The following is a 12,338-nucleotide window of genomic DNA, read 5'->3' as shown; positions in this document are numbered from 1 at the left end:
AAATGGAGAAGTGTCACGACTTAAACACACCCACTGTGTGAGGTGACCCCCAAACCTCAGTTAGAGGCCTCACCTCTTGTTCTAGAAGGAAGAACCTATAAAGCCAGGATGTCCTAGACCTCCCCATTCTGCCTGTGCCTTTTGATTGCTTGTATCTTTGAAATTATTAATAAAGCTTGATACTAAGTAAGATCTCTGATATTTGTGAGTTAGATATTACAGTCCAGTCCCATGTGTTAGCTGAAGCACTATTCATGTATTTGAAAACATAAAGTAAGTTTTCAAAAAGTCACAACAAGCAATCTTGGAAAGACTAAATATAATTTTATGCTTGGAGTAGAGAATAAAGAATTTCTCTTAAAATAGGTAAAAGAACCATATTTTCTAAAAGGATTACTTGGTGTAATTTGGTAAAGAGTATAGTTACCTTCTACTCAACAATCCACATATTTGTCGAACTCCCTTTAAACTAGTCTCTTCTGTAAAGTTTTATTGTTTATAATTAAATATCTTTTCATGAAAACAAACCAACATATGCAAGTAATAAGGATGCTACAGGGACTTCCCTCGTGGTCCAGTGGCTAAGACTCCATGCTCCCAATGCAGCGGGCCTGGGTTCAATCCCTGGTCAGGGAACTAGATCCCACATGCCACAGTGAAGATCCCACAGGCAGCAAGGAAGATCCTGCGTGTTGCAACTAAGACCCGGCACAGGCAGATAAATAAATATTAAAAAAAAAATGCTATGACCAAAAGTGTTGAATCATCCATACACAGCAAAAGCTAGATTTGGTCATTTCAAAACTATTAAACCTAAAAACTATCATCTGTTTTATCAGGTTTTGAAAAAATGATTCTACCTGAAAATTTTAATGAAATGCATTGTTGCCTTTGAGATTTTTTTGCATTCTTTATGGTGCTACTCTTAAGTTTACACCAAAGAAAATCTTCCATCTCAAAACTTTAGACTTTTCAGGAAAAAAACAGAACAAATTTCTAGGCCATTCTTACTGATCTCCCTTGGAATATTTTTGGTCCTGATGAGATCGGCTATTATTATTGTTAAAGATTTATTTATTATTTTCACTTATTTATTTTATTTATCTTTGGCTGCGTTGGCTCTTAGTTGCGGTACGCAGGATCTTCAATGAGGCCTGCGGGATCTCCGTTGAGGTGCGCGGGCTCTTCATTGAGGCAGGTGGGCTTCTCTCTAGTTGTGGCGAGCAGGTTTTCTCTTCTCTAGTTGTGGTGCACAGGCTCCAGGGCTCGTGGGCTCTGTAGTTTGTGGCACGCAGGCTCTCTAGTTGAGGTGCGTGAGCTCAGTAGTTGTGGTGTGCGGGCTTAGTTGACCCGCAGCATGTGGGATCTGAGTTCCCTGACCAGGGATCGAACCCGCATCCCCTGCATTGGAAGGCAGATTCTTTACCACTGGACCACCAGGGAAGTCCCTAGATCTGCTATTATTAATGTCTTTTTCCTAAAGTTATATAACTTCAGTCCTCAAATCATTTGCATAATTTTACAAGGTTTCTACTTTGTTTTTTAGACTCCTCATAACTGATTGACAAGAAAAAACTTGAAAAGATGGAAAAAATTTATGCCATTTGATTTTATAAATGACAACTTCCTGTATCCCACGTTCTGGAAACATGATATCCTCATGATTTTGAACCAAGTGAAAGTGTGTCCTAAATTAGCCAGTGGGAGAAGGAATGACAGAAAGTATTAAGTAAAATAATTTACTTGAGTGGCTAGTCCCTTTATGAAACATACAGTTGTAAACATATTATGGATCCTTTTGTTTGTTTTTCATTTTAAGGAAAAACATTAACTTTTGGACTACATCCAGAGTAGAACCATCTCATGGGCATTCCTTCCTCCTACAATTTCAGAAAACCTTTGGTAACTAACTGAGAAAATGCAGAAGATCTTGCAAACAGAGGAAATTACCAATACCCAAGCTCTTAGAAAAGGAAAGAGGAAAAGGACGGAGACGATGGACTCAGAGAATGCGAACAGTGACCTGGATAAAGGGCAGGTTGGTGTGCTGCTGTTGTGGTGGTACTTTCTTCCCTTGCTCTGCCATAATTCCATAATTCCTTTCACAATTTATTAGTGCATTTCCCCCTCTTGCATTAATAGATTCTTCCCTTTAATTCTTTATTCAACTGAAGGAATAAAATTTCGTGTTCTCTTTTTAATGTTAAACAAGTTGAATTAGAAACGTATTCACAAGCCATTTTACCAGCTTCTATTAAAGTGTGGCCAACTATACATTGTTCAAACGTTACTTGATCTCCTGGGACATTAAAGATCAGCAAACTGTCAGAAAATATTTTTTTCCTCCCCAAACCACTGGAGAAATTGGAACACCTCTTCTAAAATTTATTGCTTTTTTTTTTTTTTTTTTTTTGACTCCAGTTTGCAGCCCATCCTCATCACAGGTTTGGCCCGGGCCCCTTTCTTATTTGTATTTATTCATTTATTCCTTTTTGATCTGAATTCCCCACTCCCATTCTCCTCTTACACTTTGGACAAACTATCCACCTGTTTATCCTTTATTTTTTATTTGTGTGTCTTTGTAATACATGGAGTGCTTATGTGCATGTATTTTCGTTTAATTTTTAAAATACATACTGTACATTCTCATGGTTTAGAATATATTTTACTCTCCGGGGATAGTGTCTGGAGGCACTGAGACGGTCCAGCATCTGGCATGCCACACATCCTAGGCTGCCCCACAACACAGCCTCTGACAAAACGAGGCTGTCCCGAACCCCTGGCAATAGAATTGTTTACTCTTAAACCCAGAAGGTTGGGAAAGCACCAAAATCTGCATGTGGAATGTGCCCAGGCCGACTTTGAGAAGTTGTTGCTGTGAGACCTAAAGTTCTTATGAGGTTTCCTGAAACGAAACAACATGTCAGCCGGGCCTATGGTGGGTCCATGTCTGCTAAGCATGTCTGTGACCGGTCACATATGCTTTCCTATGGAGGGGCAGAAAATCCTTGTGGAAGTGTTGAAGGCACAAGCACAGAGTCAGAAAGCTAAATTTAAAATGAAGCTTTTTTGAGTAATAAAAAAATCAAAAGCCTAAAAATTATATATCTGTGTGTGAAAAGTCTCCCACACAGCTGCCCCACTCGCCCTGTTCCTGCCTCCTGGCCCCCTACCACATGTAACCACTTTATGGCTTTCTTGTTTATCCTCCCAGTGTTTCTTTGTTCAAATAAAGCAAATATGAATATAGATATTCTTATCCCCTCTTTTGCACAAAAAGTAACTTCCTAGATAGGCTGCTTTGTACTTTGCTTTTTTACTTAATGTATTCTGACAATCTTTCCATTAGTATATAAAGAACTTTCTCTTTTGTACATCATCACCCACTGTCCCCTAGCATGGATATGGCTTGTTTCCATATCCATGTTTTGTCTGTTTACAAAGCACGCTGCACTGTACAACCTTATGGCTCCATCATTTCACACATCATTTAGTAGTACATTGGTATCATAATATATAGCTCAATCTGTTTGGCTTTTCAATCAGCACCGTTTTTAACATCTATATTGCTATTATATACGATACGTTGCGTCTAACAAAGCATAGCATCATTTTACTTGTCCTTTCCTCCAATGATGAAAACCTAGATTTCCTCCAGCATCTTGGTACTACAAACAATGACAAAATAAATGTCCGCATACATGTCCATTTAAGAAACAGCGTGAGAATGTCTCTGGAATAAACACTTAGAAGGGTGAGTAATGGCTTTGATATGACAATGAAATTGCTTTCCAGAATGTCCACATCAGTCCACATGCCCAGCAGCAGTGCATAAGGGGTTCCATGTTGTGCTTCCCTGCCAACACTTAGCATTTATGTCCTTATTTCATATATTTGGCAATTGATGGGAGAAAATGATATCTTGTTTCAATTTGCTGGTGCAGGTTTTGGGTGGTGGGGGGTTGTCCAGTGGTTCCTTGAGGGCAAAATAGTCACCTGCTCTAGCAGGCCAGTAGTATGGTTTCTTTTGCAATTTGTGTTTCTCAAAAACTTAATAGCTTTCCAAACTATTTCTTTCTGTTTGGTTTCATTGCAAGTAACTACAGCCAGAGATCTTATTTGGTCATAAATAAGCCTGAAACCTCTCCTCTATTATTACGGCTGCTCAGCCTCTTTTCTCTCCAACTTTTGGCAGTGACTTAATTGCCATATGAAACAAAAAGCTTGAAGATAATGCACTGAAGCTGAGGCTTACCATTGGGATGGATTTCAGTGTCTGGCAGAGAACACTTAAAGAGAAGCTCTTGAGAAAGCCTTGAGTTCACAGGCTTTTTTTCTTATCTCTTACAATTTAGATGTAGACGTCATTCATTTTTTTCAAACCTTGGAGATTTAACATGACTGGACTCAGTTTAAATTTGCATGCTACATTCTAAATGCAGACGGAAGGAGAAAGCCTTCCATTTCTGCAAACTAGCTAGCACTGACAAGAAGTCACTCATACACACAGACATTCTTTTTCCAGTCTCAATAAGCACATGGTGTGCCTTCCAAGGCATTGCAGGTGACAGTTTTACCAAATGTGTCATCACCAAGGTCTAACAAGAGTCAACAACCTTCCAGCATGTTATACCTTTGCTCTTTTTGACCATAACCTGAGCTCTAAGTAATTCAAACCTATGTCAAGTTTTGGGTATCCAGCTTCTAGGTATCAAAATCTGCATTAGTTAAGATGCATGTTGCAAAGGCTGTAACAAAGACCCAAATATCACAGTGGCGTATAAAGATGGAAGTTTATTTCCCTTTCACATAATAGAAAGAGCAGTCCTAGTTGCTGTAGCAGTGCCAAAATGTTGAGGCTCCGTCTTATCTTGTTCATTTACCTTCCTGAACACACAGCCTCTGTCCCTGGGTCAAGGTGACTACTCCAGCTCCCACCTGCATGCCTTCCTCTCTGCCAACAAAAATAGAATTCAGGCAGGAGAAGGCCAGCCCATTCCTCCTAAGGTCATGACCCAGTAGTGGTACACATTGTTTCTACTCCTATTTGACTGGCGGAAGCTTAGTCACATAGCCACACTGAGCCATCCGGGAGTCTGGGAAATGTAATCTAGCTGACACCTACCTGCTGAGCTAAAAACCTATTACTGTAGAAGAATGGGAGAACAAATACCTGGTGATAGCCAGCGGTCTCTGCCACTGTCCTTTTCTCTATTGAGTTTTTATAGTTTCTGTTGGGTTTCTTAGTCTGTTCTGGTGGGTTCCCGTTCTGTTCTTATTTATTGGCACATATACCATATCTACTGTAGAAATTAGTTTCATGTGGTTTTAGATTTTGCAAATATCTTATCCCAATCTATTGCCTATTAACTTTGTCTTCCAATGATGCTTATAAATGGATTTATGCTTGATTTCATTTCTCTCTTGTGGGAAATTCCTGCAAGAACTAGACCATATATTCTATTTTTTCTCAATACTCTGCATAGAACTATGATCTCAGTAGGCATCCTTCAGTTTTTTAAATAAATATTTCATTTCCTTTTTTTTTTTTTTTTTTTTTTTTGCGGTATGTGGGCCTCGCGCTGTTGTGGCCTCTCCCATTGCGGAGCACAGGCTCTGGACGCGCAGGCTCCACGGCCATGGCTCACGGGCCCAGCCGCTCTGCGGCATGTGGGATCTTCCCGGACCGGGGCACGAACCCGTGTCCCCTGCACTGGCAGGCGGGCTCTCAACCACTGCGCCACCAGGGAAGCCTCATTTCCTTTTAACCAAATGCATCAGTTTTTTAATTAAAGATTTATATATCTAGCATGAGTACTTTAGCTACTTGCCAACATAGGACAATAGTAATTTTCATTACCATTATATATATTATATATGTCATACACACGTGGAATAATGAAATATGTATACATACATAGATTGGTATACTTATAAAATAAGGAGTGAGGTTGAATGTATACATTGCTGATCATACAAAAATATAATTGTATTTTCTGTAACTGATCTCATCTGGCTTTCAATTCTCCATCCCTGGTAGATAAGAAAAGGGGGAGAAAAAAAAAGCTTGAACTTGTCCATTGACAGTGAATTACAGAGTGTTCTTTTTTTTTAATTTTAATTTTATTTTTGGCTGTGTTGGGTCTTCGTTGCTGCGCACGGGCTTATCTCTGGTTGCTGGGAGAGGGGGCTACGCTTCGTTGTGGCGCGCGGGCTTCTCATGGCGGTGGCTTCTCTTGTTGCAGAGCACAGGCTAGGCGCACGGGCTTCAGTAGTTGTCGCTAGCGGGCTCTAGAGCGCAGGCTCGGTAGTTGTGGCGCAGGGACTTAGTTGCTCTGCGGCATGTGGGATCTTCCCAAACCAGGGCTCGAACCTGCATTGGCAGGAGGATTCTTAACCACTGCACCACCAGGGAAGCCCAGTTAGAGTGTTCTGGTGTTTAAAATCCCTTTGAGGTATTGGTATAGTTTCAGTCACTTCAGGGTTTAAGTCTCAATGGAGACTAGCTTCTCACTCTCCTCCCTTTCCTGTTTTTTTCCTGGGAAGTGTTTCAAGTTTTGAGGAGTCTTACATATCATCCAGCCTCTGGGGAGGGACAGCTGGTCTTCTGCCCAGGCTCTAAGTTTTCTGCCTGTTTCCTTAGTGTCCCGTACTGTTACTGCTGAGGCACAGCATTCCTTCCAGCTCCCAGGGGGTTCTGTTGGCACCATCTGCTGATGTTTGCTGTGCTGGGACCCGCTGCCAACTTCTGTAAGGTTCTGGCACCCTGTAGCCTCTCCGTTCACCGGTTCCCCCAGCACTTACCCAGTTCCTGACCAGGACACAGGGATCCTCCGGATTCTCCAGCTGCTTTGCATGAGCTCTGGGGAGTCTGGACACTGTCTCTGGTCCATTTGTCCAGACACCAATTTTGTCCATTTCTGATCTGTGGCCCAGAAGGTGCCGTGTTGCCCTGATGTTGCTGGACTTGGGGCCCCTTTAGGGCATTCATGATGTGCTGAGAAGCACGGAGCCGGCCCTTCTGCCCTGGGACTGCCCCTCATTCATCTGGATGTTTCTATCATCTACCCTGACCCCTGGATCCACCTCGCTTCCCCACAAAGGTCGGGGCAGGAAGAGCAGACACTGGAATCTGACCTTCTGTTCTTCCTGTTCCGAATTCCTCCTGCTCCTCAGCCAGGCCCCAGGAGGTCTCTTCGCTTCCTATTCAGCAGGAACTTTCTTGATCTCTATTTTCAAAATTTTTATTGGAGTATAGTTGATTCACAATGTTGTGTTCTGGTGTACATGTGCCTTTATCTCTTCTACTCTAAAGTTTATTTTTATAAACATCATACTCCAGGCTTCTAGATTCGGATCTTTATAAATTTCACTCTGTGCTCCAATTTTCCAGATTTGGATTAATATAAATATAAAGGCCAGCTTAGTAATTGGAGAAAATTCTTTTCTGCCTCAACAAAGCCTGGGTTTTACGACTCAAATGCATATGTTTTCGGACTATTGTCCTGCTGTCCTTAAAAAATATTTTTTAAACTAAAAGGTAGACATCAGTGCTTTGTTCTGGGTAAATCTTTCTCCTTTCTCTGATGGAATCAACCCCCAAATTAGCCTCATGGCATAGTCTCAACAGAGAGGCTGTGGATGAGGTGTCGGGAGAGAAATGGAGGACGTAGATGAGTTACAAAGATCTGAATGGTGGCCTGGTTGATTCTACTCTGTTATACTATTTTTCTACTTTGTGTTTTTCGTGAAGTTAGGCCGAAAGTCAGAATCCTGATTACTGTTTTGAAAGAGATGTGTGCATGAAACTTTGATGTCCTCTTTTATTCTGAGTTCCCCTGGATAGTGGAGGACCAAGCTGAGGCTAGATCACTCGCCTCCTGGAAGAGCAGGAGCCTGTAGGTCTAATTAAGTCCCAGCAGCATCCGGAACACAGGATAAACCACGAGAGCTCCCTTGATGCTTTTGTTGTGCCTGCCTTGTATTTTAGAGAGACCCATATTCGGGAAATGCCTTTCTGCCCGGTGAGAGCTCCAGTGAGGATGAAGAGCCTCTAGCAGAATTGTCGAAGGAGGAACTGTGCACAAAAATAAGAGGCCTGAAACAAAAACTAACAAACATCCGGAAAGAAAACAGCCGCCTTCGACAGTCTTTGGTCATGCTTCAAGGTAAACTTAGAGAAAATTGACTTTTTTAGATGAATGGAAAAATACTTGATGAGGGAAGGTATTGAAATCAGCTGTCAAGAATGAAAAACTCAGTACCTTAGAGAAAAAAAATCAAAAACCACATTTTAAGAAAATCTATGATTGCATAATTTAATATGGATGTACTCTATTGAAGCCTCTAGTTTATTGATTAAAAAATTTTAGATTATTCCTACAAAATACCAAATGTCATATTCATTTAATACTGTCCAACAAATATTTATGGAGTGTTTAATATAGGCTTAGAGAGAAAAGATCAGTAAGACAACAGGTATGTCAAGGTGTTCGTACTTATCTCATTCTCCTCTGCTAAGGAAAGCACTAGAAAATGGGGCCTGTTTTGCTCTCTTATAGACTCACTGGAATTAAAGATTCCATATATTAAATTTCAGGTTTGGGGTTGGGAGCAGTGGTGTGGAAAATAATCACATTCCACTGAAGACATAAAGGGGAAAGACAGGCCCAAGAAAATTAAAAACAACCTGGAATAATGCCTTTTTGCAGAATCCTATATTGTGTTTAAGTGTTTATTTTTTTTACATTATGTTTTCCATTTGTAGTTAGGCATCATGCACTATTTTGTATAGCTGAATATTTGGCAATATATCCTATGTGGGGCAGCATTCTGTTATAAAACAGTAAATACACAGAGTATTTTAAAAATAAATCCCTCTGGCTTCTGTGTACAAAATGAGTACAAGGGGCACAGAAAGGAGAGTGGGGGAGAACCACTTTTGAAAGGTATTACAGTCATTGGACTAACAGGATGGCAGCCTTGCCTAGGGCAATGGCTGTGGAAATAAAGAAGACAATTCCACAATATTTGGGGAGGCAGAAATGGTAGGAGACAGAACATTGTGGTGAGCTAGATTGACAGAGTAATGGCTCAGACGAGTTCCTACAAATATTGATTAAATTGAAGGCTTCCTAGTTTTAAGTAGAAACAGGCAGACATGAATGGAAATAAGATGTTTATTCCACCAACAAGCCATTCTCTCCTTATTTTTTATGCTTTAAATATGGCATCTTTATAACTGATGGTTTTTCCTGGTGAGGTTTTTGCAATTTTCGAAGAACAGATTGTTCTTATTTTTATATCATCTGTTCCAGAACGTAGAGTAAGATGAAAAGCTAGTTGATAAAGTTGGCATACATTGCTGGTTCAAGTATTGATCTTGAAGTCTCCGACTTTGGTTTGAATCCCAACCCTGCTTACTAGCTGTAAGCCTTGGCCCTGTCACTGTCCTGCCCTCAGCCCCAGCTTCACTTGCCTCATCTACACAGTGGAGCCAATCTCTCATGTCCTTCTTGCCAAGATGACTAAATTAGATAATTAGAAGAAATGCTTTACCAGGGCCTCATACATGATAGGTGCTCAGTAATCATCGTTATTGTTTCTGTCTCTGTTTTTATTAACACCAGAACTTGACACATGGACCCCCACCAAAAGAAAATTAGATCAATTTTTTTCATAAATTTAGATGAGAAAATTCTAAATGCAAGAGGAGCAAATCAGTTTCAATAGTATATGAAGGGGACTTCTCTGACAGTCCAGTGGTTAAGACTCCATGCCTTCAGTTAAGGGGATGAGGGTTCCATCCCTGGTCGGGAACTAAGATCCCACATGCCGTGTGGCACGGACAAAAAATAAAATTAAAAAAATAGTATATGAAAAGAATCATCACTATGAACAGTTTCTCTCTGTCCCTCACTCTGGAGTTGCTGTTTCATTTTCTCCTCTCTCTGCCAGCGTCCCACACTTTCCATATCCTCGCTCTCAGCTGACGCCTTTGCTTCACGGAGAACTTGGAGGATGTGAAAAGACTGTCAGCTCCCTGCACCTGTGCTTGTATCAACTTCCACGTCCTCTCCTGTCACCCATGAGTGGCCTGTCCTCTTGTCCAGCCAAAGGCAGTATGTCCATCTGTGCATCCTCTTTCTGCTAATCAAGGACAGAGCTCCAGAGAGCCTCCCCGGCTCTCGCTAATGAATCATCCCATTAGCATCAGACATACAATTATTTCTCCCATTAAAACAAACAAACAAACCCAAAAATCCCCACCTTTCTCAGGCCATTTGCTTCTCTGCCTTTCACCCTGTTTCTCTCCTTCCCTTTGTAGGAAAACTCCTTACATGTTGACTCTATACACTGTTTTCAATTTTCCCCCTTTTATTCCCTTTGGATCCCACTTCAATTAGGTCCTTGTCATTCCATTGTAATGTCTCTTCTCATGATTGCCAATGACCTCCATGTATTAGTTTCCTAGGGCTGCAGTGATAAAGTATCACAAACTGGGTGGCTTAAACAGCAGAATTCTAAAATCAAGGTGTCAGCAGGGCCACGCTTCCTCTGATGGCGCTGGGGAAGGCCTCTCTCCTAGCTTCTGGTTGATCCTTGGCCTGAGGCAGCATTAAGACCAGTCTTCATGTGATGACCTCACTGTGTGCTTGTCTGTCTCTGTGTCCAGACTTCCCTCTTTTTATAAGGATGTCAGTCATTTTGGATTAAGGCCTACTCTAATGACCTCATTTTAACTTGATTACATCTATAAAGGCCCTATTTCCAAATAAGGTCACATTCTAAGGTCCTGGGGGTTAGACTTCAACATCTCTTTTTGGGGGGACACAATTTAACCCATAACATTTCATATTGCTAACCCCGAAGGTAATTTCTCAAGGGTCATATTAAGTGCCCTCTTACATCTGACACCTTGGCTACCTCTCCTTCCTTGGCTTCTAGGGCACCACATTCCTCCTCCACTGCTGAGCTTTCCGTCTCAGTTTATATGGCTGCCTCATTTCATCATCTTACCCTCTAAATATTTGATGATGCCCCAGGCTCAGTCCTTGGGCTTCTTTCTTTTCTATCTGCTTTCACTCCATAGGGGATCATATCCAATTCTATGGTGTTAAATCCATCAATAACTATGACTTATCTCCAGTCTGGACTTCTCCCTTTAGTTCCAGACTCATGGGCTAACTGTGTATTGACAAGACTGGCAGGCATCTCAGACAAACACCCCCCCCACCCCGACCACATTCCCACCCTTCCCCTGCCACCTGCTCCTCTCTTTCTTCCTCGCCTCGGTTAATGCTAACTTCATTGTTCCAGTTTCTCAACTCAAAATCCACGATGCTGTCTTGTATTTCTGTATTTCTTTTACACCCTACACTCAGTCCATTGGCAAATCCTACTGGCTTCATCTTCAAAATATCTCTGGAATACAGTTCTTTGTACCACCCCCACTACAGCCACTCTGGTCCAAACCACCAGCATCTCTCACCCAGGTGATCATGGTGGCTTCCTCACTGGTGTTGCCACTTCTGCTCATGCTGCTGTGCAGTCCACTATCAACACAGCAGCAAGAACATCCTGCTAACTGTAGGCCAGCTCACGTCACTCCTCTCTGCAGACAATTCCAGTGCATGTCTACCTCACATGGGGTAAAACTGAAGTCAGTTTTATGATCTTTGAGTCCTTACGTGATCCGGCCACCTCCCCTCCACATACCTTTCTGGCCTTGTTTTCTACTCTCTCCCCATCCTTCTCTGTGATCCAGCCACACCGGACCACTTGCTTTCCCTCCAAAGACATCAGACGTGACCTGATGTCAGCATCTCTGTACTGGCTGTTCCTTTGGCCTGGGATATTCTTTCCCCAGATATCCACATAGTTTGCACCCTACATACTTCAAATCTTCACTGTAAATTCATCTTTGCCCTGACCTCCTCCCTCCATCTAAACTTTCAACCTCTCTCCCCCTGCAACGTTTTTTTATCCCTTCCCATTTCGTTTCCTCTTTGGCACTTAAAAGCCTACATATCCTATTCTGTATTTAATATTGTCTGCCCCTCTGCATGCACACACACTAGAATGTACCCTTAGAAACCAAAGTAAAGTTGGCTATTGATTAGACTTCAAGCAACAGGAAGAGTCAGGAACTGCCAACTGCCACTGCAGTATTCATGTATGCATTTCTTCTTTCAGTCAATATTTACAAGGTCCTCTATATGTCAGGCACTGCTCTAAGTACCTAGGAAAACCCAGTGAACAAAACAAAGATCGCCACTCTCACAGAGCTCACATTCCAGTGAGGCAAGCAGTCAAAATCATGAAAAATAACAATTAAG

General features: G+C 41.7%; 1 protein-coding gene across 2 annotated transcripts in view; it reads left to right on the top strand.

The window, feature by feature from the left end:
* LOC308623370 (BEN domain-containing protein 6-like) overlaps nt 1–12,338 on the top strand; it is a 146,876-nt gene that overhangs the window by 112,573 nt on the left and 21,965 nt on the right. For both annotated transcript variants that reach the window (XM_081245651.1, XM_081245652.1), the window contains 2 exons: nt 1,893–2,038; nt 7,991–8,168. In XM_081245651.1, the coding sequence (XP_081101777.1) occupies nt 1,919–2,038; nt 7,991–8,168 (298 nt within the window). In that variant the 5' untranslated portion in view covers nt 1,893–1,918. The remainder of the gene's footprint in view (nt 1–1,892; nt 2,039–7,990; nt 8,169–12,338) is intronic.

Source organism: Mesoplodon bidens (genome assembly GCF_964165515.1).
Source record: "Mesoplodon bidens genome assembly, chromosome: 10".
In the NCBI taxonomy this organism is placed as follows: Eukaryota; Metazoa; Chordata; class Mammalia; order Artiodactyla; family Ziphiidae; genus Mesoplodon; species Mesoplodon bidens.
Note: the sequence above shows the minus strand (reverse complement) of the source record. Positions and strands in the feature narration are given on the sequence as shown.